The sequence below is a fragment of the Crocodylus porosus genome, unplaced genomic scaffold, assembly GCF_001723895.1.
Source record: "Crocodylus porosus isolate Cpor-Errol unplaced genomic scaffold, CroPor_comp1, whole genome shotgun sequence".
NCBI lineage: Eukaryota > Metazoa > Chordata > Crocodylia > Crocodylidae > Crocodylus > Crocodylus porosus.
This window is the reverse complement of record NW_017728948.1, coordinates 15,243,424-15,268,306: the sequence shown is the minus strand read 5'-3', so window position 1 is coordinate 15,268,306 and position 24,883 is coordinate 15,243,424. Positions and strand designations below refer to the sequence as shown.

Genomic DNA, 24,883 nt, shown 5'->3' with positions numbered 1-24,883 from the left:
CAAAGAATTATTCTACTGGAAACTCTATGTATTATTTTTATTTAAAAGTGTAACTTGATTCTATTTTTGTGATACTTTTGAAAAGACACTTAATATGATCAATCATGGCACACAATGAATATTGTTTTATGATGTTAGCACCAGTATGGAAGACTGAGAGTAGTAACAACCTTTACTGTGAATAGAAATACAGATTTAGATATTTTGCCTTTCTGATTTAATATCTTTTTAATAGGTGCTAGAAGAATTCCAAAAAAGGTATGGTACTTTCTATAAAAAAAATATTTGGTGGGGTTTTTTTAGTATAGTTTTTCCGAAGTGTTTTATTTTGGGGGAAAAAGACCTTTTTAACCAAACAAAAACATTATTTTAAAAAATTCCAACTGACTTTTAATTTTTACTAGCTATTTTTACTAATTAATAATTTAATGTGTATATTTTTTCCTCTTCAGAGGCTTCAGAGGATATTAGCTGACATCCTCCCCAAAAAGCAAGAATTGTTATCCCAGTTTGGCAAATGGTATTGCGAAAGCTAAAGCAGAGCAATTCAGTAACTTATCTAAGGCATCAAAGTGAAGCCATATTGATAAGATTGGAACTCTGCATCTCCTAGCTCCCAGTCTCATTTTCAAATCAGCAGCGAGCACTGATTGCTGTCTCTATGGTAGTGATACATACAGCTTTTAAAAGTCTGAATATCCCATACATTTTTTACTACAACAAGGCACCTTGTAGACTCCATCAGAGAATTAGCACTTTTGCTGCTTTGTATATGCTAGCCTGGAGCTCCAAGGTCTGTTTATCATATTATACGGTAGAAGGAAAAAACGTCGGCTGAATTTTGCCTGAGTCCTATCCCCATCTTGTTGACAATTTCCCTAGTTTTACTGTGATTTACTTAGAATAGTTTGCAGAAGTACATGTACTCCAGGGAATCAAAACACAGGTGAGTGTAGCAGAATGAGGCCAAGGCAGTGCCATGCTGTACAGTCCTATTGTTTTCATTGTATTCAGGATCCCAAAGCACCAGGGGTTTGAATCCTGGGAGAGCTGTCACCCAAAGCCTTCAACTTAAAGATTCTCTGTTTGATCAACTGATTTTCTAGCTAATCACTTTTCCTTGCCTGCCCATATACTTATGAAAGCAATATAAAATTCTTCTCAGCTTTCCTTAATTCCTTTGTAAAAGATGTGAGGGAATCACTGTTCTACTTCAGATTTACACTAAGCTTCTTTGGTAGGTAAAGTTTTGATCAATTCAAGGGTGCAGGCAGGATACAATCATTCTCCTACTTCTAAGATAAGACCTGCTACTGTTTCCAAGGTCACAGCTGCCTGTGCTCTGCCTATCAAAACTATTTTGTCTACTTCAGTTCACAGGATGATGAGTAATCACTATGAAGAGTACAAAGCACTATGAGTGTCTATTATGATATTCTAACTTCTACTACAATAGAAGCTTTCAATCTGTCAAGGAAAAAGAAGTCGAATCCCAAACCTGAGGGATGTATGCGTCTTTATTGGTGTGCACTGTTACTTAAACTAGAGTGTCTTTTTTAAAGCTGATGTTTCACACAAGAAAAAGGGTTTGCAGTTCTACATTACATGAATGATTGGGTAGTTTGGGAAAGTGTAGGTGAAAGTTAACAGGCACAAGGGACTGACCTCCTGATATGATGATATCAGCATATGGAGATACAAAGTTTTCCCACACTGATCCATAATATGTTGTCTTTTTTAAATGAGGTCTAAGCTCTTGTAACAGGGTGATCTGGTCATTTAAGTAGGGCAGACAGCCCTGGGGTAGCAGCCCAGCTGTGGCTGATTAGCTGGCGGATTAAAAGTACAAGGAAATGAGGGCAAGCTGCTTGAGCTGAAGTAGGAGCAGTTTGTGGCCAGAAGGCAGATGGAAACCCAGAGGAGCTCACTTCTAGGAAGGACCAAAGTTAGAGGTGTAGCAAGGAGAGAGTGGAGAGGGCAGGGGTGTGGTTCTGAGAGCCCGGGGCACAGAAGTCTTAGCCATGCTGGGAAGTCCAAAGCAGTCTGAGGCTGTGGAGCTGCTGCTGCTGTTACCTTGAGCTCTGCCTGCTCTGGCTCTTGCTTTTAAAGCAGCAGTAGCAGTGCATGCATGCACCACCAGGTGCTGCAAGAATAATGCTGTAGGATTGCTCTTGCTGCTGGGGTGTGGACTTTGCAAGAGTGGGGGAAGATTTTGGCACTCCTCCCTAGTTGGCTGGTGCCCCTCTTGTCCACCCTTAGTTACGCTACTGCTAATAGGGCCCTCTCTTGCTTCTTGGAGAACAGCTAAAGTTTTTGCTTTGCTTGTTTGGGGCAAGGGTTATTTTTTTTGTGTAACGGAGACTGGCTGAATGGCAAAGTCAGCTGGGGAGGCCGCTCAAGCCCACTTATGAACTATTGTTGACTGGGAGAGTGGTTCTTAGAGGGACAAAGCTCACTTGCATGGGAGCAGGCACAACCACCTGCTTACAGTTCCGCTAACAATTAATTTTCTCCACACTTTTATTATAGCTCTTATATTTTACTCTCTCTGTATGAAGACTTACCTTGTGCATACCCTTTGAGATAAATACTGGCTTTTGCTCTGTGTGTATGGTGCCATGGATATCAAGTCTTTGCCTTGCACTTCCCCTTTTACAATGGTACAAATGTTGCAGGTGTAGAAATGTCAAATATTAATAATATAGTAATACAGATAGGCAACATGGAGAAAAATGAAACCAAGAGTCCCTCTGAGCCAAAATATTTTGACAGAATTAAATAGGTGCCTCCTTCTGCCATTCATGCAGTGTGAATAGTTTGCCTCGCAGTCCCCAGCTAGGATATCTGATATGCATGAACAGAATTAATTGGTTAATATTTGTTAATTTTTTCAGTTGCTAGCACTGTTTCTTTGACCACTGCTAGCAGAGCTAGACTTGAAAAAAACTTAATTGTTATTTTATTTTTTTCTAAAAATTGTGACTCACATGCTGACTGTGCATTTTCTTCAAAAAAACAAACAGTAAGTGTTGCTAAAATTTAAACATGCTAATAATAACCCTTTTTGCACATGAAGCCATATTCCTTGTGTTCAGTCTCCTTTCCTAATACAGTGTAACATCATCCAACTAATTTCTTATTGCTTTGAACATTTATGCTATAAGTCTTGATCTTCACAAGCCCCAAGTTTTCCTGGGCCAAGTAAAGCATGGAGCTTATGAAGGCCCATGGGAGTGATCATCCTCGGCTGTGAGCGATTTTCGTCACTGCCGTATCTTGGATTTTATAACCACATTCAGTGTCTTACAATGGAAATGCTGAGGGAATTTCATCATTAAAAATAATTAATGGCCTGGATCCTTGCAACAAATAGACTTTTTTGGTTTTGGTTTTTGTAACACTTGTGAAAGGAATCTTGTTTTAACATGTGCAGTATATCACTTCTAATTGTAGTGACTACACAGCAATGCTGTACAGTGCTAAAATATCTGTTATAAACCCACAAGCTAAAAATCTGAACATTGGGACATGCTCATGAAAATATGATGCGACGTCTGCCAGGGCCATTCTACAAGTCACAAAATAACTCAATGGACCATTAAGATATATGGGAAGGGGTTTTGGCTGATGTGCTAATACTGTTTATAAGCTTCCCCCCCCCCATTTCTTTTCTGTGCAGTCAATGTTATGTGCAGATGTTTCTCCTTTCTTTCACGCAACAGTCAGGTGTCCTTGACAAACCAACGAGCACATGTGGTATCCAGCACCATCAGATTAATGCTTCTTGATTAAATTTAGCCATTTTTGATTTTGTATAAACATATTATTGAGACTACAACTTTGTGTGCCTCCTGTGTTTGATGAGACACTAATTTCTCTTCATAAATGCACACATTTTTGGTTAAAGTACTTTAAAGGGTAGTGTTATAGGTTACCTTTAAACTATAAGAAAGTTTATAGTCTTACCTTTTACCTTCACGAAAGGGCGGAAAGTAGATCCTGGGAATTACAGGCCAGTCAGCTTGACCTCAATCCCTGGTAAGATTCTTGAGAAAATGATCAAAGAGACCCTTCTGGATAAGCTGGCTGAGGGCAGCATCCTGAGAGACGGCCAGCACGGGTTTGTCGTGGGTAGGTCTTGCCAAACCAATCTCATCTTCTATGGATGACAAGGGAGAAGATTGACATCATATATCTGGACTTTAAAAAAGCCTTTGAACTGGTGTCCCATGACCTTCTCCTGGATAAATTGGCCAGCCGCGGCCTCGGCTACACCACCGTCCAATGGCTGGGAAGTTGGTTCTGAGGTTGGACCCAGAGAGTAGTGGTCGATGGCAGCGAATCATTATGGCCCTTTATGACCAGTGGCGTCCTTAAAAGCTCTGCCCTCGGACCGATTCTCTTCCACACCTTTATCAACGATGTGGATATTGGTGTCAGAAGTGCACTGGTCAAGTTAATAAATGACACTAAACTTTGGGGCATAGCATCCACACTTGAGGACGGGCTAGTGATCCAAGTTGACTCGGATAAACTTAGTAAGTGGGCAGATACAAACCTGATGACATTTCAGTACCGATAAATGGTAAGGTACTCCACCTTGGGAGGGCGGGGAACCCACAGCATACTTGGAGGCTTGGCAGTGCTATACTTGCTAGCACCACTGCTGGAAGAGACTTGGGGGTCATGACTGACCACAAAATGAACATGAGCCACCAATGCAATATCATAGTTGGTAAAGCAAAAAAACCCCTGGCTTGCATCTATAGATGCTTTTCAAGTAAATCTCAGGATGTCATCTTCCCATGGTGCTTGACCTTGGTGGGGCTGCAGGTGGAGTACTGTATCCAATTCTGGGCTCTGCAATTCAAGGAGGATATTGAGAAGCTTGAGAGAGTCCAGAGGAGAGTCACGTGCATGATCAGAGGGCAAGAGAATAGGCCTTATGAAGAGAGGCTGAGAGCCATGGGACTCTTCAACAGGGAAAAGCATAGGCTTGCGGGGGACCTGGTGGCTGCTTATAAGTAGATAAGGGGTGTACATTAGGATCTGGGAGAACGTCTGTTCCAGAGCCCCAAGGAAAAACAAGGACCAACGGTCATAAATTCCTACAAGACTGTTTTAGGCTGCACATGAGAAAAAATTTCTTTATGGTTCGAGCCCCCAAGACCTGGAATAGACTCCCTCCAGAAGTGGTGCAGGCACCTACTCTGGATTCATTCAAGAAATGCTTGGATGCTTATCTTGCTGGGATCCTTTGACTCTAGCTGACTTCCTACCCCTGGGGCAGTGGGCTGGACTTGATGATCTTCAAGGTCCCTTCCAGCCCTAATGTCTATGAAATCTATGATATAATAAAGGCATTCACCCATTAAAAAGGTGTTAACCTGTGCTAAGTACCCTCATTTTAAAGTTATGCCACTTTGACAAATATCTTTGATCCATTTTACATAAGTCATACCAGGGTATTGTTAGTCTTCTCCAGGGAGATAAAATGCTCTAATTTCATTCCTCCAGCATCCCAGGATACACCATTCCTATTCCTTTCAACTCCCTTGCTCCATGGGCACACTTTCAACCTTCCTGAACTTTGCTTCCCACGGAGATAGTGCTGGCCCCAAACCAACACCCTCTCCCACCCACAGGGGATGCAAACCCAGCACACCCTGACCACTCTGAGCACCAACGTTTAGCTCACCAGTTTGGTGCTTGCTCTAGCACTCCCATACAAACAGCAGAAGCAATCATAGTACCTAACTCCATGAAGAGAATGAGCCAGAGATTGGAAACCACCAGGCAGGCTGCAACCTGGATCTCAGCTTGCCCCTAGTGTGACATGCATGCAGCAAGCCCTCTGGGTCTCAGCTCTGCCCTGATATGACTACTAACCCAAGTCCTCCCCAACCCAACCCCACTTTAGTAAAACACTTGTAAGACTTTGGTCGATTTTTAAAATTTTTATTCATTTTATTTTATCTTATTTTATTGTCACTTCATTCTCTTTATTTCTCCCCATTGTCTGTTCACTTCAAACACCTGCATCTCTGGCTGGCTTCTGCTGGCTGTGGAGCAAGGGAAGTTGCAGCCCTGTGGTGGTTTCCCCACCTCCAAGCTGTATCCCACCCTCCCCGCTCCTTTCCCATCCCAGAGGAGGAAGAGAATCCTGGCTTCTACCTGCATCCCTGCTTGCCAGGCCCTTTAGTGGCAAGTCATAGTTGTGCAGGTCTGAGAGGGCATTAAGCCTTGGCCTGTGACTGCTCTGACACTCTTCTAATGTTGACAGCATAATGTTCTGCAGGTTTTAAAATATTTTAAAAGTAATCTGTAACAGCACCCTAATTTAGAAACTGGGTAGGATTTAGAAGTGGTGCTGCTTTTTCTTTAGGAATATGGAAACTGCAGTGATTTGCACATACTTACAGTGTAACTTAGTTCTTGTTTTTGTGTCTTAGTGGTTATGCAACACAGGACAAAAAACTGAAGTACTAATAGGAAAATAATTAATCTTTTACTTCTTGTACCAATGGTGATGCATTACTGATGTTCAGAGGGGTTTTTTGTTTTATTTTTTAAAGTAAGACTGTCACATTACACACCTGTAGCTAATTCCTACTATATGTTAATGAGTCACGGGATTACTTGCAAAAACAGACTGTTCAGCTAGAACAGCAGTCTGGCCAGCATGGGACCACCACCACAAGCTCAGCTTCTTAAGGTTAAGGAACTTACTTATTTTTCCATTGCTACAAATCAACAACTGAAGGAGAAAAGAAGTTTCTGTACCTTGGCTGCTCAAACAACAATTGAAAAAAATAAAAATAAATGGTAGCATGAATCTCTTCATACAATGAGATTTATGGTTAATATTATGGACAGTCACATCATTTATAGATATGAGTTCTGTGATTCAACCAGGATTGTTGCAGAAAGTGTGTCCAGGTAACATAGGAGCTTGCCGCAATATGTTCATTTTGCAAGCACCTCAGCTAAGCCACCTACTTGGGACTTCTTGATCCAGCAGTGTTAGGATTTTTGGTAAGTCAGAAGTGTTTAAAACAAACACTCCAATTCTTCCATTTACAACATAACTGGATTGGTATTTTCAACAAGCCTTACATTATTTTTGTAGGTGGCAGAAAATGGTCCCTCACTTATGCAGTAGATTCCTCCCCCCACCCCTGCTCCCCTAATACCCTTCTAAGTATGTTGAAGCAATCAAACATTTGGGGCAGTAAATGAATCCCAGACAGCAGTATGAGTATTATGCAATTATGACTTATACAGATCTGGTGAGCCTGTGAATTGATGTGAAGACGGTATATATGCACTAAACCTGTCACGTTACACAAAGCAGAAACCCCAGAAGGAAGAAAATTGTTTGAAGAATAGCAGATCAGCAATAAGTCAGAAGACAATAAGCTGTGCAACAAAGAAGCATGTGGTGTTTTAGGGGAGGAAACACTGGAGAAGAAACATTTGGATCTGTGCTCTATTTTAATAAGTAAATAAGGAAGATAAAATAAGTAAAATATTGAAAATGATTTTGCCTTCCCTTGTAAATAGGTGCATAGATCCAAGATGCTGTTTGATTTGGGCATGTAGACAATTTTTGGCTCTCTGATATTATTGGAGCTTGAAGGTTTGTTGCAAAGCTGGATGATTATTTCACAAATCAGCTAAGGCTTTGGCAGTTTCATCTGTTGTGCATTGTTCGGTTTTTTTATTAGTTCCCTGTATGTGTCCCTTGCCTAGTTTCATTGTGCTCTGTTCAGTTATCTCTGTTAAACCTGCAACCTTGCAAGCGTGCCCTCACTCCTTTCTCCTAGAATTCTGTTCATTTCAGCCTGAAATACGGATTTTACCTGATTTCCTTTAATATTAACATTCTTAATGAATTTATTACATGTATTTAGAGTGGACTCTGATAAGACTTCTCGTATTTGTAAGGTCTAGAGTAGACATAAAGAGCTGTGTGCAGTACTGAAGGGAACACAGTTTCTTCTCACTTGCTATAGGCTGTAACATTGTCCATCATTAGTTATTACAGCTGGTTCTGTTTGCATTTATTTAAAACAGGCTTAAGAATAAAAGTGCCTTGCACTCTGTCTTTATGGTGCAGGGGACTGGGTAGTGCATTATGTGCAAAGCAGATGGCTAATTATTGATTGCAGTCAATGACATGAAGATTCCTCTTGTACATGTTCCAGGCAGTTCATTTTCTGTTGCTGCAGTTTCTTATCCATAAACATTCTGAATGTTTAAAAGCAACATTTCTTCAAAATATTGTTCAAAATATAAAGAAATAAACATTGCTTACCTTAATTGAAAGTTTCAATTTCAATAGTTTTATTCCTATGCTTAATACGTTTCATCATTTAGTCCCATGTGAACAGCATTCAGGTTTTTATTAAGTCAATAAACGTACTTAAATTGTGGTGAGACAAAGGGTTTTTCATGGCCCACTCCGCTCACAGACCAGATTTTGTGGGCCTGCCCCTTGGAGCTAATTGGCAGAGAGGCCTCAACACAGGGAGAAGGGATGAGGGGGAAGCTACCATCTTGATTGCTGGCTGCCCTTCGTGCTGCCCTGCCTAATGGTGCTGATTGGTGGAGAAGCCCTGGTCGAGGGAGGAGAGACAAGGGGGCAGCCACTGTCTTGTCTGCTGCCCTTCATGCTGCCCCCCGCAGCTGGCACCTTCCCCTCCCAGCCGCGAGGCCTGGTAGCTCCCACTGGGGAACCAGCATTTTATTTTTATTAAGTTATTTCCTTGTTGATTTTGTGTATTTCACGGACAATTCCAGGTTTCATGGCTTCTGCAGAATCTGCGAAACCATGAGTTAAGTAGGTTCCTATAAATCAGCTGTAATGTGGTACTTAATTATTAGTTCTTAGCCAAAATATAAAGATGCTATGGACATTGTACTCTTATAAATATGTAGAAAACAAGGGTTCTAATTTGGAAAGTAGGAGGCTAGATTTACTGAAAAACTAACTTTCTTCTATGCTTCTCTGCACTTTGTAACAAATGGCTGCACCAGTGGCTTCTTACTGCGGACAAAAGCAACATTTTACTGCTTTAAAAGGGCAAGGCGAACAGCTCCTTGGGAGCATGTATCAGTTGTTATAACATAACTTATGAGCTCCTATAGTAAATGCAGGTTAGCTAAACTGCTGTAACTTTAAGCTTGAATGAAACAAAGTTACAAGTGTGTTACTATACTTGTATGCTACAGGAGTATGTGAGTGTAACAGTTATGTTGTAACAACTTATAGTGGTTGATCACTTGATACCACTGTCTATATCCTCTGCTCATTCAAATATTCGTTATTTAAATCGACATTGAAATGCACAGTGTAATACAAATTGGCTTGATGAAGCATAAAACATTGACATTAATTTACAACTATTGCTATCACTGTTGGGCTTCAGATATAAATGGAATTCTGTAAAATGGGCTCAGGTGCTTGTGTTCAGCTTCTAAAACATGTCATTCTTACTCTCAGATGGTTAATTTAGAAACACTTGTTTCTGGTTAGTATAGTTCAAGGTTGGGCAAAGTTTGGTTTAAATGTAGTTCCTGAACAAAGTATTTTTCTTTCTCTCTGTGTATTATTTTCTGTTATTGATTTTATTCTGTTCTTGCTTATTATTTAGTCTAAGAAGTCTTTTAACAGCAAATTATTATTTGACCTGGGACTCATTGTAGAACACTGACCCTTGGGCACGTTCACCTTGAAGGCTTCCATCTCCCAGGTCTCAGCCATGTTGTGATTTTGGTTTGCAGCCAAAGGACTAAAAAATTTCACTGCCCTTGGCATAGTTCTGAGTAAGAGGGAAAAGTCAGTTGAATGGGAGAAGAGCAAACTTCCAATTGGCAGAAAGTTTTTTCATTAGTGACTTGCTAACTTTTTGTGGGATGCTCCATTGAAATTCCTTGCAATTATTTGCTTTGGTATTATAGAATCCTATATCTGTGTGTTCGACCAAATTCAGATTTAGTCTAAGCAAGTGCTGCTAAGGCTGAATTAGGTCATTTTTTTTTCCACTGATGTTTCGCAGTGCTAAGCTCAAATTAGAATGGACTATGTTTTGACTTTTTCCATGAACATTGTGATCTTGAGTAATAACTAAAATGCAACTGAAGTTGTCATCCAGTGTTGGGACAGAAAAGAAGATGTCACTGTTTAATATACATGTGTGTGTATGCTTTGGATCAGGGTGTACACACAAAAGATCTAGTCAGATACCTTATTAATCAGTTTGTGGCTGACAAGCCCAATAAATGCAAGTCACTTTATCATTTTGGCCTGTATAGATCACACTAAGACCTTCAGTGCATATGCCTAGTCAAGAGTATGGAGGAATGGAGGCTGCCCTAGACCTACCATCGCCCCTTTAGACCATTGAGACAGACTCCAAAGGCCGGACTGAGTCCAGGTATTCAATGCCTCAATGGTTGTAGCTTCTGCCAGAAAGCAATAAATTAAAGCTGTTGCTGGCTACCTAACACCTCACCGAGAGTGCATTTCTGTCAGGGTGATAGCCCTTAACTTTTTTTCCAACAAAGGAATATACACGAGGCAGTGAAGACTAGGGTTTTGAGGCACCCCCATAATCCCGTAAAATAATATAATGAAAATTATGCTTTAAAAGCCATTCATCTGAGAGGGTTTAATATAGTTGACACATGTGGCTTAGATGAGTTAGTTAACACATGAAACATGTCATAGACCTTGCAGAAAAAGTGTATATCAGTTGGTAAATGTATATTTTGAATGCGGAAGTAGCTGGAGTTTATAGAAACCCTATCCTATGAAACAATGAAAAATAATTAGGTGAAACATGAAAGATTATAGGCACATCTCAGGGAGAAGAGTGAAAAATAGTTATAAAGCATCAAATTATATAAACAAGCACTTTACACAGCCTATTCTTTTATTTGCACAAAATAGTCAAGCCTACTGATTCAAAGCTACCAGTGTTCCCTTAAAAGAAATTTTTGGTTGTACCACATTAGGAGGGTTCCTTTCATCTTAGATATCTTTTATCTATTACTGAAATAATTCTTTAGCCTTAACAGAAACTGTGAAACAACCTAATAGGTGCTTCACTTTAAATGCCTTTTTGCTCGATTCCATTTGTCGCATTAAAAAATGTTCTGTCATGTTTATAAACTGAGACAGACTTGCCACATTTTCCCCACTTGTGGTTCTGGCAGAGCTTTTCAAGCTCAGGAAGCCCAAATGACATGATAGAGATGTAATGTTACAACAAAGAAAGAGGTGAAATAAAAAGCAGAAATCATATACGATGATTATAATAACTCCGGCTGTGAAATGGGCCAGTCCACGCACAACTTCACTGCTTATAACAGTGCTGAAGAACACTTGCATTGGTGGATGGCAGAAAGTATAAGTCAGGAAATGCAGGTCAGTTTACCTCAGGATCCAGCAGCGTCCCTGGAATTCATGACTGAGTTTGCTGGGACAAACTAATGAGAAGTTTATGAAGGGAAACCCCAATTTCATGCATGTTAAGTAGTTTTTTAGTTCATGTGAGGTTACACTGTTCATATAACGTAGGCTGTAGTGAATACAGAATTTGTTTCTCCACCAGCTAGGTTAATTAGTGTTTGTGTGTGGAGCTTCTATCATTATTGGCATCCCATTGCTAAGGCATTCCAGTGACACAGAGTTCCTTGCTCCAAAGGGTTTACAATCTAAATAATTCAGCAGAAAGAAATGCTAGTGTTTCTGGCAGAGAAATTCACTATATAGTGGCAGATAGAAGTAAAGTATAAAAATATGCAAATGTTATACTTTTGTAATAAACTTTGTAGATACATTACACTGTATCTTGAACTTGCTCATGCAGTGTGTATCGAAGAACTTTGTGTCAATAGGTAACTGACTGTATATAGGTTTATATACAACAAGCAGTGAAGTGGAAGGCATTTTCCATTATGAGAGTTGAAGCACAGTCAGAGAGGGAGTGAAAAGAAAGGAGACTTATATAAATGAAGAATGGAACAGAACAACTGAAAAGGCACCTGTAGTGCCTAGCTGAAAAGGAAGAAGGTGTAAGAGCAAAGAAGGGGGTAAAAGAATAGTGAGAAATGATACATATGAGATAAGGTGGAGATTATCTTAACATCTTAATATTTCTTCATATGTAAGAGAAAGCCAAGCTTGCTACTGTATCTAAAATGTTGAAAATTAGGATTTGAGAAGGACCTGGGACGGGGAGGTGAACTAACTAAAGGAAGAGAAGCACGGAGGAGAATTTCAGCAAAGTGGAAGAAAGACAACAAGGTTGAAGAAAGTGATGATGAGTGATATCAACATATAGATTCAAGGCAAGCAGAGTGTCATGGAGGAGAGCAGCTAGAAGAGCCCCAAATGACAAATGGGGATCCCCGAGGGTGAGGATCATGTACAAAAGAAGAAAAAACAAAAATAATTAAAGAGAAACACTTACCTGCAGCAGGGTCCGCGGCATAGCTGGAGTGCGGGAGGAAACCCGCGCAGGTCGTAAGTCGCGCCTTTATCCAGCTGAAACCAGCCGGTGATGTCATTGGCAATCACTGGCTGGCAGAGATAAAAAGGGTCACAGGGCAAGACAGCAGGAGGAGAGGAGGAGAGTCAGAGAGGACTCTCAAGCCGAGTGATGTGAGGGATACTCCTGGGGAGAGAGAACCAGCAGGGGCTCTCTGTACCAGCAGAGATTGGTGTGACAAGGAGGCAGAGAAGCCAGAGGAGGCTCTCTGCAGCGGCTGAAGTGGGAGTGTCGGAGGAACAGGAGAGCCAAAGGAGGCTCTCCCTTCTGGCAGGATTGGCCGTGAGCAGCAAAAGAGGCAGTGGAATAGGATGGCAGGAGGCTGGGCACCGGCGTCTAAAATAGAAGGTGGCCATCCACTTGAGAAGGTACCACAGGACATCAGAAGTAGAACGCCTCTGACAGTGTCTGAGGAGAGTAGTACTGCATACCACGTTCAGCGGGGTGAGGGGAGAAACGACCCAGTATGAGGGGCTGTGGTCAACCCTGGCTGAACTACGGGTCAGCCCCAGTGAGATCCTGGGGGTGAAATGACGTCCTGTTATCATAGCAGTAGGGCTGGGAGGAGGAAACCAGCCAGGTCCTTCCTTGACGTATAGTTTGTTTTGGCATTTTGTTTTCCCCCTTTTGGAGGGGCTGAGAGAGAAGGTGAGGCGACACAGGCAAGACAACTCTGCACCGCTTTTCTTTTCCTTTTCCTTTGATTGGTGGTTAAATTTAAAGTCCCGGGTCCAATACTGTTTTAGGGCAGATGGAGGCTCTGCTGAAGCCAAACAGCTAAGTGATTGAGTTATCCCAGGAGGAAGTGCTTAAGGTGTAATAAGGCTATGAAGATCGTCAAGCTCAAGAAACACAACATCATCGGGATGCGGCTGAGAAGATCCGGTGACCTGCCGAAAGGTTGGTGCAAGGTTCGGGTGTAGGGGAGGTGGAGTCCCATGGACGGCCGTCAGGCAGACTCTCCGCCGAAGAGGACCCCTAGGTGGTTTGCCCCTCCCACTGGAACAGCATTCAAAGTTGTGGCAGGCGAGTCTGGGGGAGGCCATCCAGGTGATAAACATCTACCACCAGGCTTACAGGAAACCACAGGATGTCCACTGCTGGCTGGCTGGACCAAGGCTGTGCGCGACAGACTATTCAAAGCCAGGCGGGCAGACAAAGAAACTGAAAAGAAATCACAAGTGTTAGAAGGTACATAATGGACATAAAGGGGTGTTTTGCCTGTGTTAGGAGTTGATATCAAGACCTTCATTAGAATAATGTCATGTGGAAGTGCAGATGAAGAAATTTAACAAGCAAAAGTAAGGCTGTTTTTTCTTATCTCCTATGGCCAGCCTGGCATGAATCCCACTAGTTCCAGTGTCTGAGAGAATAGGAAATCCTAGTCCCTTTGACAAAGAGGGTTAAGGAAAGGAAGACAGGGAGAAAGGGACATGCCAGGATAGGCAACCGGGTTTTGTAAAAATAAGTAAATATTTTCATGTATATTTTAACATGAAAGCTGTGGGGGGAGGGGGGAGGGTCTGTGACTGAATGCTTTTTTCTGTATGCAAGTTGCCATTCTCATCTAAATCTGTATAGTCTGTTTGATTTTTTTTTTTTTTCCTACCACTGGTATAATTGTGTTGTACATATTGTGTGAAGAGCCAACCTACAGGTAAGATGTTCATCATGTGAAACAAACTGCATTAGGACTCACAGCTGAGCAACAAAGTTTTCGGCTTTTGACTTTGTACCTGTTACATATTGATGGAATGCAAATGAAGTTACTTGGTTTTTTTGTATATAGCATATATAGGCAAAACTGTTCCCCATTATCATTTCATGATTTAAAAAGTGAATAAAACTGAATGTTGCATGTAGGTGATGACTTGACACAAGCCTACATTAGACAGTGACAGGCTAGTATACTAGGAGTTAATACTTATGAAGCAGATAATCATTCTAAGCCTGATTCAGGTGCAGTTCCAGAAAGAGCCCAGAATATTGTGTAGCTATGAAGTATCAAGTCAAATGTAACTTCTGACATCCAGAGCTGGATTTAGATTGCTTAAATTCCAAAACAGATTGTAAAAAGCGTACGCCTTAATTAGAATTGCTATCTGACACATGTAAATGAAATAAGAGACCTTGTGCCATATGTAGACACTGTCCATAGCTATTTGAAATAAAAACTGACAAGAGAGAAATACCACTCTTTATCCAAATAAAGGAAGAATAGTGCAATAATATGGTGTCGGGTACACAAGATTGCTTAGGTATAGGGGAAAGATTGTGAGAAATAACCTCAGTATAATGTGGGCATTCTGAAACTTGTAACATAAGGGCTATTATTTTCACATTATCTGCTAACACTACTGCATACCTCTGGTGATGGGCCAAATGGCACAATTTGACGCCACATGTCAGACCTGAGGGAGAAGTTTAAACAGTCAACAGAATGCCATTAGATGCTAGCAGTTGTTTTGTGCAAAATGTGTCTTTTTGGTGCACTAGGCTTTGAATGTATTTTTCAGTGATTGCTCAGTAATACTTTCAGGGTAATCACCAGGCTTCTCTACCACCCAGTTCCAGATCCATATTTTGCCAGTTTGGATGTTCCCTTCAGATTATTTTTTTTCTAACTTGTGACACGCACACTTAAAAATGGCACCCATGTCTAGTAACTGGGATAATGTTACTGCCAATCTTAGCGTTTTTAATTGTAAATCTTGTGATACCTGTTCTTTCTTCTAACACTTTTTAGCATCTCCATTTATGTGATTCTAATGACTGGCTTTTTTACTTTATTTTCTTTAAATTTTGGGGGGGTTTTGAATGAAAATGACTAGACTTTTTTGTTGTGGAGAAAAGCTGGAAACATGATTCTGAAAGGCTCAATGCACCAATGGCAAAGAAAACGAATAAAACATTAGAGAACATATTTTTTTAAAAAGAAAATCATGTTACTCACCTAGCATCCTGAGGCTGATTTAAAGGGTGCATGAATGGTGGGTGTTGCTGCCCAGGGTGCAAAAATTACTTGTTATGCCTGTGATAAAATCTCATAACTTTGGGGCCTTCCTCTTAATTGTCTAGTTCAGTGGGGGGGGGCAGTCTTTTTGGTAGGTGTGCCACAAGGTGAGCCCTGTGCCCTACCTGAGAGCCACTCCAATACCCTGCTTGAGCTGTTGCTCTGCTTTTGCTCCCTACTCTGTCTGTCTGTGTTCCTTGCTTTCTTGCCAGTTTGACATGTGCTACACTCAGAGATCACCTGTACCACTTCTGGCACATGTGCCACTGGTTGGCTTCCCCTGGGCTAGTGTTTGGCATTAACTGTCATGGATACGATTTTCTTGTAGTGCAGACAGCTGAGAAACTCTCAATGAATTTCTTCATGCAGACTGTACCAGGAAAGCAGGATTTGGTTCCTCCTCTGTGAGATCATTATCCCAATCAGTTGGAGGTAATGAGGCAAAATTGAGAAAAGAAAAATTTTAACAGAAGCAACTTAATTTGGTGGTGGCTTTGTCTTCCTTTTGAAGTTTTTGAACAATAACTTTTATCATAAGATAGCTTTCCCTACCTGCTTGTGCTATGAAATCATAATCGAATATATTTTCAAAATCTTTTTGTTTCTATAGAACTGTGTATGAATATTATGGCCAGGATTGGGTTGGTGAAGATGAAGAATTGAGAAGGCATACCTTTGTTTAAATGCAAATGCCTCCTCACAGTGAGTACAGTTAGCAAGGGAAATTATTTTAAACAAATGAAAGTTAAATAGATAGTTGTTTAAGTCTGATTAAACTATTTTGGCAGTGTGCAATACCCCTTTCAACTAAAACATAATCCAGTTGGGGATTTATTTTTAAATTGGCAATCTGAAATGAGAGGCATTCAAGGTATCCCTTCAAAGTAGTCAGTGGGAGAAAGTAAAAAAAAAAAAAACCCTATTATTTTTTAATGACATTAACTACCATGCACCACTTTGAAAAATTGCATGATATATTCTTCTAGATATTTGTCTGCTGTGTTGTTAAATCTGGTAGGGTTAGGAAATCTAGAATACAGCCCATTTAACTGCATAGCTCACAAATCCGTGCCAATCCAAATGTTATGAGAATTCTGCTAGTGAGAGGAGAACACCCCTGATCTAATCTGTTTAATTTCTTTAAACTAAAAATGCTTCTTAGGCAGACATGTGTCTATCTGTTTTGTGGGTCTAAAAATTTCTACTGGCAAAGCATCAATCAGTGGGTTTTGGAGGAGTTTTCCCCGTGATTAGAACCATACAATTCCAATACTTTTGCTCAAGAATACATTTCCCTTATCTAATGTCAATTAATAGCCTTCAGCCTGTGGAACTTCCAATACCCGTGCAGTAGATTGTGCCTGAGATATAAATACTGTTCTTTGTGAATTGCCAAGGTGAATCACGTGGTTTAGTGCCAATTCTAATTTGGAAACTGGCAAAATTTCAAGTCATTGCTTCTTTTAAAGATCTCATAGTAGTTAAAAGCTGGGGGAAGAGAGGTTGTATTCCATTGCTGTAAGTTGTTCATGTGCCTGCAGAGCACCTATTATAAAGCAGCAATCTGCCATGTGCCTCCTTAGGGCTTGGATAATTAGCATAGCACCTTTGGTTGTCTTTAGACACAAATATGAGCAACAGGGCACTTTGGGAGCCTGTGCTGACAGAGGAAATAACTTGTTCGTTAAATCATCGTCTTTAGCAACAGGAAGGAACAGAGGCAGCTCTCCACTTTCCAGTGGACTTTCCCTTCCCATCTTTATTCTTCCTTCTGGCATCTTGGAAACTACTAGGTCATATTTATCATGGCATTTTAAAAATCCTTGAAGCTGATTTCTTTGGATGTCTTGGCCTGAAACGCAGTGGTTCTCTGGATGCCTGATTTTTGAACGAAGACATCACAATCTAATCATGCTGACAATGTGTACGAAGTCCCAAGTGCACTTAACTACACATTATAAATAAATGCATGTCCTGTAGTCTTGCTACATGTTCTGTGCTTCTTATGGCAATTACAATCGATATCTGGGCTTCTAGGAACTCGGAGTGTTGTGTCTGTGTGCACTTATTTTTTACATGATCACTTACAGTTCTTTGGTTACCATTGCTCTGCCTTTATTCATTTTTGTTCTGAAGTTCATTTTATTTCCATATGCTTTTTTCAGTTCTCAGGATGGCTTACGTGATTCTCCCCTCAGCTCCATCTCCAGCAGTGACTATGAGAGTGTTTCTGTCACTACATGTAGTCTCTCCAGCATATACGCTCTGAGGTAATATTCATCTCACTTCATTGGTGTATTGGGTGATGGTCAATAGAAATTTTTCATTGAATAAGAATCAAGTGACAGCAACACTTCCGATTATCCTTTCTTGGAATGCTGACGCACATTTCATTCTACAGGTCGTTTTCTGCTTGTGCAGTCATTGTGAGAGTCTACCTCTTCATGGGTTATTTTCATCAGAATTATGTCAGCAAACACTTGGGACTGGCACGGATCTTGTTTGTCAATATGTTCATTCAGTGTTCCTAAACAGATACTTTTAGCTCTTAATATAACTAACTCTTAATATGCATTTTAAAGAGAGTTATATTCACTTGATACAGTGAAACTGGACTACAGAAGGAGAATATCACTAAAAAATAGTGAATGTCTATACATTACTGTCTTAGCTTTCCAGATGGCATAGTTATTCCATCTGTTTTTTGCTGCCTTTTGATTTAATAGTAAAATCAGAGGAATCTCGGAACTAAGAATAATATCTTTATTTTTTGTTTTTATTTCTTGGACGAAAAATATATTGGGACTGCTGTCTTGTGTTCTCATCATTTAAGCTTATATGAGGGAAGCAAATGTTTGCAATTTAACTTTGCCAAGATAAATTAGTAAGTACTATAAAGGAATACATTTTAAGGGAAAAAATATTTATTAGAGCAGAACAGAATCTTCTCTTGCTTTTTTTCATGTGTACACAGATATGTCATTGGTTTATTATATTGCATTTGGACAGATGTTGAAGTTTTATTCAAGATGTCTCCAGAATTATGATAATTGTACTCTTCTTGTGCTTCCTTGTGTTTCTTGTCACCACTGTGTCTTCCGACTGTTTATTTGTATTCCACGCTCCCTTACCTTGACCAAGGTTCAGGAATTCAAGATTTTATATAGAAGTTTGGAGAGGCAAAAATTGTGGGGGGGATGGAGGGGAAGGAAGGGAGGGATCCTTCTCCGGAAAAAGTGTCAAAGGAAGCACCCTGCCTAAATAAAAAGTCTCTGGGTGTACCCATCTTAAGACTCAAGTATTGATGATTTCCAAACTTCATGCTGACAAATGATGATATTTTAGGAAACCATTAAACTTTCCTCATAGGTTATACTATTCCTGCACAAATGTGTTCAGCCTCCCTGCTCCCTGTCCCTTCTCCTTGCATGAATATTAATCAGTAGTCCTAAAACATTATAGGGAAGCCTACATTACCTCCTCTCTACTGAATTTCTGATCCTTAAGCCTGGCTGTAAGAAGATCCTGCACATCTGACAGCATTTTACAAAAACTTATTAATTTTTTTTACATCCTTGATTTTCTACATAAATATATTTTTACTAAATTCTGACGTTTCACCCTTCCCTTGCCTTAGTTCACATCTCTCTGTTTCTTTATGGAAAAAGTTAAATCTAAATAGTCTGCTGGTATCTGTCCCTTTTCTCTAAATTTAGAATCATAGAAAAATAGGGTGGGAAGGGACGTCAGATCATTTACTCCAACCCTGCTCAAAGCAGGACCATCCCCAACTAGATCATCCCAGCCAACACTTTGTCTATCCTGGTCTTAAAAACCGCCAAGAATGGGATTCCACCGGCTCTCTAGGTAAGGCTTCACCACCCTCCTAGTGAGAGGGTTCTTCCTAATATCTAACCTAAACTTCCCTTGCTGCAACTTGAGACCATTGCTCCTTGTACTGTCATCTGCCACCACTGAGAACAGTCCAGCTCCATCCTCTTTTGAACCCTCCCTTCAGGTAACTGAAGGCTGCTATTAAATCTCCCCTCAGTCTTCTCTTCTTTAGACTAAATAAGCCCATCCTCAGACCCAGTCATGGTTCCAAATGGTTGTATTGTTCTATAAAAGAACTATTCTTTGTACCTTACTGTTCTGAAGTATTTCCTCTTACGAATATTCTTTAGCTAGAAAAATGTTTACCTCCATAATCTGGTTCCCTTCTGCTAAATGTAATACATAAAATCAGAGCAAGTATGTTTTTGGCAAGCTAATTGCAAAAAGAACAATGTTAGATCCCTCAAGTGTTCACCAGTTGTTGCAGGAGTCTTAAGGACAACTATGGTGCATCTGGACGAGCGCACATAAGTGGCTTGTGGCACTTTAAACGTGTTTTTGGTGTCACAAACTGCATGTGGCAAATGTGCAACTGTGTGCTGTGCTGCAAATTTGCTGTGCAGTGCCAGAATTTGATACTGGAATGTCCCGATGTGAGGAAAAAACCAAAACCCCACCCCAAAAGAGGCGCAGTGCATACAGCAGCAGTGGGTGCCACCAGAAATGTAGCCTGGCTTTCCAGAGCCATGCTTTGCCTGCCAGCCAGGCTCCATGCAAACAGACTGGTGCCACTGCTGCCTTGGGAGGAATCCAGGTAGGACATGCCCTGGGGCACAAAGTGGCAGCAGAAAAGTGCGCAGCTGCTTTTTGTGCCCTTGGAAATGCATGTTTCTGTACGTGGGGATGAGCCCATACTGCTTATCAATTAGAACAGCTTCTCTTGCATACCATACTTGCTGCCCTTGTATGCCAGTATTTTATATGCCACTTCATTAAACCATCTTAAAGTTCAAGTAAATCAGGTCTACAACTTTTTCCACTCTGTTTTGTGTTGTTTCTTCAAATGTGTTAGATGTTAAGGTTTGGAATTATATCTGTGAATCTGTGCTGTGTTTTAACAATTACAGCACTGTAAAATTTGTTGCTAAATCACTGGCTTTGTCATTTTAGCAAAGAAGCATTCTTCTGCTCCACAGCCAATCAGTGTCACCACAGGTCAAGCCTTTATGTCAAGGTCCTGATGCAGCAAAACACCTGCCAGGATCCAACATTGTGCTTTATGCATCATTAGGGAAATGACTATACTGATTTAAATTACTGGTACTATTCATGTGCTTGCTTAGTTTGGTTCCCTAATTTCCCAGATACCTTTAACTGGATCTACAGTGTTTCTTTCTCCAGTATCTAAGAACATTTTTGTTTGAAATAAGCATTAAAATATCCCTAGAAATGTTCCCACTGCCATTCTGTACAATCGTCTCAGGTTGTACATCTAAGATGTGCTTGCTCGTGCATCTTACCAACTGTTTCAGAGTTATATCACAGTTTAATGTTGCTTCAAGTTCCTTTGACATCTTTTGAACAAATAACTAAATTTACTGGCCAGGTATATCTGTCCCTTGTAAGCAATCTTGCTAATATTTATTAATGCTTTTTGAAATGTCTGGTATTTTTGGTCACTAAATTCTTCCTGTTGTCTTGCAGAGCTCCCCAGTAATATTATTTTTTGCTCCTTACTTACTTGAAACATCTCCTTTCTTCTTATGCAGTCTTGACAATCTCCTGTGTTTGTCGTTATTCTCCTGAACTCTTGCTGATTTATAGCACTCGTCTTTCTTATTTGGATGCTTTTATTTTTCTTTGCTTCTGCCTCTACTCTTAAATGAGGCATTTTAATGGTTCTATTTTATTAATTTTTTTTTCTATTTTTACTAAGAGCTTATAATAAGAACTTAGAGATCTAAATGTATTGCTTACTATTATGCAAGGAAAGGGGTTTTTTTTTTTAATCATTTGGGATTTTTTGACTTGTGTAGCCTCACATGCTTTAAATGTGTCTAATTTAAAATTTTGGTACAAATTATTGTTTGTACCAAACCATTGAAGGTTTACAAAGGACCTTGAAATTTCTGAGGAGCCTGGTTTTCAGTTCCTGTTTTGGTTTTCATTTCAAAATAAATCCAGAGGGCCTCAACACAATGAATACTGCCTTACACAGCTGGACTTCAGAGAGTGTTGATGAGGTGACATACTAAGTATGGGTCGAGGCTCTCTGGCCTAAAATAAGATGTTTGTATAGTACTTATACCAACACAAGACAAACTTGGTAGTTTGAGTGGTTTTTTTGTTAGAGTTTTGATTTTAAACTTAACACCAAGATCTAATATAGATTGAAACCAAAAAAAAATTGTGTGATCCCCTGAGAAGTAAGACTTTCCAATATCACATCCCTGTTATTTTTTTTCTCTTTTAAAGTGGTGTAATTTCATTTATGCATTTTGCAGAAACTTCCACATTTTGTTTGGCAGTATTTCATTAAGGGAATTCTTCTCAGAAGCAATAGATTCTCTTCTGCAATGACAGATGCATCTCCTAGAATAGAGCAGATTAGCCCTTTTACATTAGGTATCTTTAGGAAAAGCAAAGGAAGAAGGAATCATTTACTCGTTAATCACCAGCAATTTCTCTGGGTCACTGCGATGATCCTTTACAACTATGTGGAATAACTGATGTTGATGCCACAAAGAGGAAGGAAGTCATTAAAATACGGACTGTCTCTCATATCTGCATGCGTGGTGCAGTGTAGAATGGGTAGCTGGGTAGGTGAGCTGGGTTGGGTACCTATCCAGCAGTCTAGCCAGGTGGGACAGAGCTCCATGTGTCTCAGGTTTATCCCGCTTCTCAGGTTTCATGAAATTAAAACAATGCAAAATGATACATGGAACCCAACCTACTTTAGTTTTTCTCATTTTGCAGCTGGAGAGAGGGACAGTTGTATGCACATGCAACTCCTGCTACATCTGAAGTTGAGCCCATGTTCTGAAATGTCTTCTACTTAAAAATGTATGGTTAGTTTCACCAAAGACAGATCATTTCCTTCCACAATGTCGGGGAAGATTAACATGATATTGTCTCTATCTGCCTTCATTCAGGAAATTTGCTGGAGGAGGAAAGCTTAAAATTCTAGTTGGGACTGTAAAGCAATCCTGCTGAAGAAACTGCTCATAAAGTGCATTGATTCAGCACATTCGCTGCTGATCTGTTCACTCTTCCCCAATTAATGCTCCACACCTTTTTGTTGCTATTGGCTGGGTTTCAGTATAGACTACAACTGAATATTTTGAACACTATATAATGACATCATCAGTTCTTCTGTTTCATAGCAACAGAGGAGTTTCCTACTGTTAATAATTTATAATAAAAAGTTATGATAAAATCTGCTTACCTTAATATTGCATACTGTAACCTTCAAGGCATATACATAAAGCAAAATGAACTGGTCATTTTACGTCTCTATTTCCCTTGCCGAATTTAGGCATCCTTAAAGTGGCCTGAGGTTAAGAAGGTTGGGAGCTCAGCACTATGTGTGAGATGACCCTCTGCAAACTCTACCATCTTAAGCACTGAAAAATTGAGGCAGACAAAACTAATAGAAACAAATAGAAACTAAACATACTACATTTCTTCTTGGGGATCTGTACGTCATGCAGCTTCCCAGCACTGCACTGAATTAATCTCCTAAATCTGCCATTCTAAATACGGACTCACACTCCGGACTCTAGTGGAATTATGAGGATTCGTAGCAACGCAACCAGAAGCAGAACTTGCTCCTACCAGGGGTGCCAAACTTATGGCCTGCAGGCTGGATCTGGCTTATGGGTCTGTGTTGTCTGGCCTGCATGTCTCCTGGACAGATGAGCACAGATGAGACCCACAACCAAATCCCCAGGCCCAGAGGATGTGGATGCATGTGTCAGTGACAGGGATCAAGCAATAGCTGTGTTAAACCCTATGCCGCCATGTCAAGGTCTGATCCCTGAGAGGCCTCATAGTCCAAATCTTGCCCATCCATAAGGAGGAGTGAGTTTGACCCCCTGCTTAATGCAAACTCAGTGAACCAATCAGAAAGCTTTTCTTTAACCTTCTTTTCCTTTTCTCTCCTTTCTGTTTCCATGGATGTACATACATTGAAGAATAGTTTTAGGCATTTAAAGAAATAGTGTAATGCCAGAATCTAAAATTTGTAGATTTAACTTATATTTTCTTTGTCTATGAAAATCATTAGCTTTTGAAGTTAAGTTTTCTTTGCAGGAATTCTTTCTGCCCCTAGCTCTCGACCTCCATTCAACTGATTAATAATAAAGTATTTTATTCTGTTTCTTATACTGTAACCACATGTTTAAATTGAAGTGAGGTCAATGGAGCTGTTCAAGTTCTTAAAGTTAAGCATGAGATTTTCAGGATTGGAGAGAGACACAAGAATGAAACATTGCAGGGGGATGAAGAGGGAAAGCAAAGTTAACAAAAGAAACAAGAGGTTGCTATATGTATAGCTATGTGTAAAGCTCATCAGGTTTTTTTTGAAACACTAATGAACCTATATTGCACTTGCTTGGCTAAATCATATTTTAGAGTCCACTTCTTAAGATTAAAATTACAGTTGCCCTGGTCCTTACTCTTCATTTATGACTGTTCACATGGCATGTTTTCCTTGAAGTGAGAATAAAGCACACTGTAAAGGATGACCTGTGATTCATCCACTCTTATGAGAAAATGGAATATCACTGACAGGCAATTTGGGGACCATTTAATAATAGATTTGTTGCCTTCTCTGACATTATCAACTGTTTTCCCCTGAGAAATATGTCCTTCCTTTAAATATTTTTATTTTAAATTATTTTCTTTCAAGAGTGGTCTGGAATTTTAAATGCATTGGAGGAAAGGTTTCAATTTCTCTGTTTGACTGAGGTCTTAATCATACTGTGTGACTCAAATCCTCTAGGCAGCACCAAGATACTACTTTTCTAGCACGTTAATGCCACATTTTGTGCATTATGTGAATCCAGTTATTTCCCATACAATGTTTGTATCTGTACAGGTGAGACATGATCCAAAACTCATTGTAGTCAATGGGATTCTGGATTTTAATAGGCTGTAGTTCAGGCTACAGTTCACAGGCCTTTTTTGTTGTTTCAGCTACCAAAAGAGCAGAACACAGTAATTTTTTGGAAGCATGTTTAAAATTAATGTTATAAAGTTATTTTTCACATAATGTAATTAACCCATGGAACTGGGGTGCCTCGCAGGCGACCCGGGAGGGGGAAATCCCTCGGGCCCGCTGCCGCTTGCCCTCCGGGGGAAGCGGGGCGGCCCGAGCCCCCCCCCACGAACGCCTTCGTCCCCCTAAGGTCAGACACGATGCCCCGGAGCGCTCGCTTCGGGGAGCTCGTCCCGCTCATGGAGGACCGTCGCGGCGGTC

At 40.3% G+C, this 24,883-nt stretch overlaps 1 protein-coding gene across 4 annotated transcripts in view; it reads left to right on the top strand.

Annotated features, from left to right (window-relative positions):
• The window catches only part of ZFYVE28 (zinc finger FYVE-type containing 28), a 289,256-nt gene that overhangs the window by 219,654 nt on the left and 44,719 nt on the right, over positions 1-24,883 (top strand). For 2 of the 4 annotated variants that reach the window (XM_019553086.1, XM_019553085.1), the window contains exon 9: positions 17,736-17,840. In XM_019553086.1, the coding sequence (XP_019408631.1) occupies positions 17,736-17,840 (105 nt within the window). Of the gene's footprint in view, positions 1-1,373; positions 1,423-17,735; positions 17,841-18,544; positions 18,742-24,883 lie in introns of those variants that run through there. The other 2 variants (XM_019553087.1, XM_019553088.1) reach the window with 2 other exon arrangements.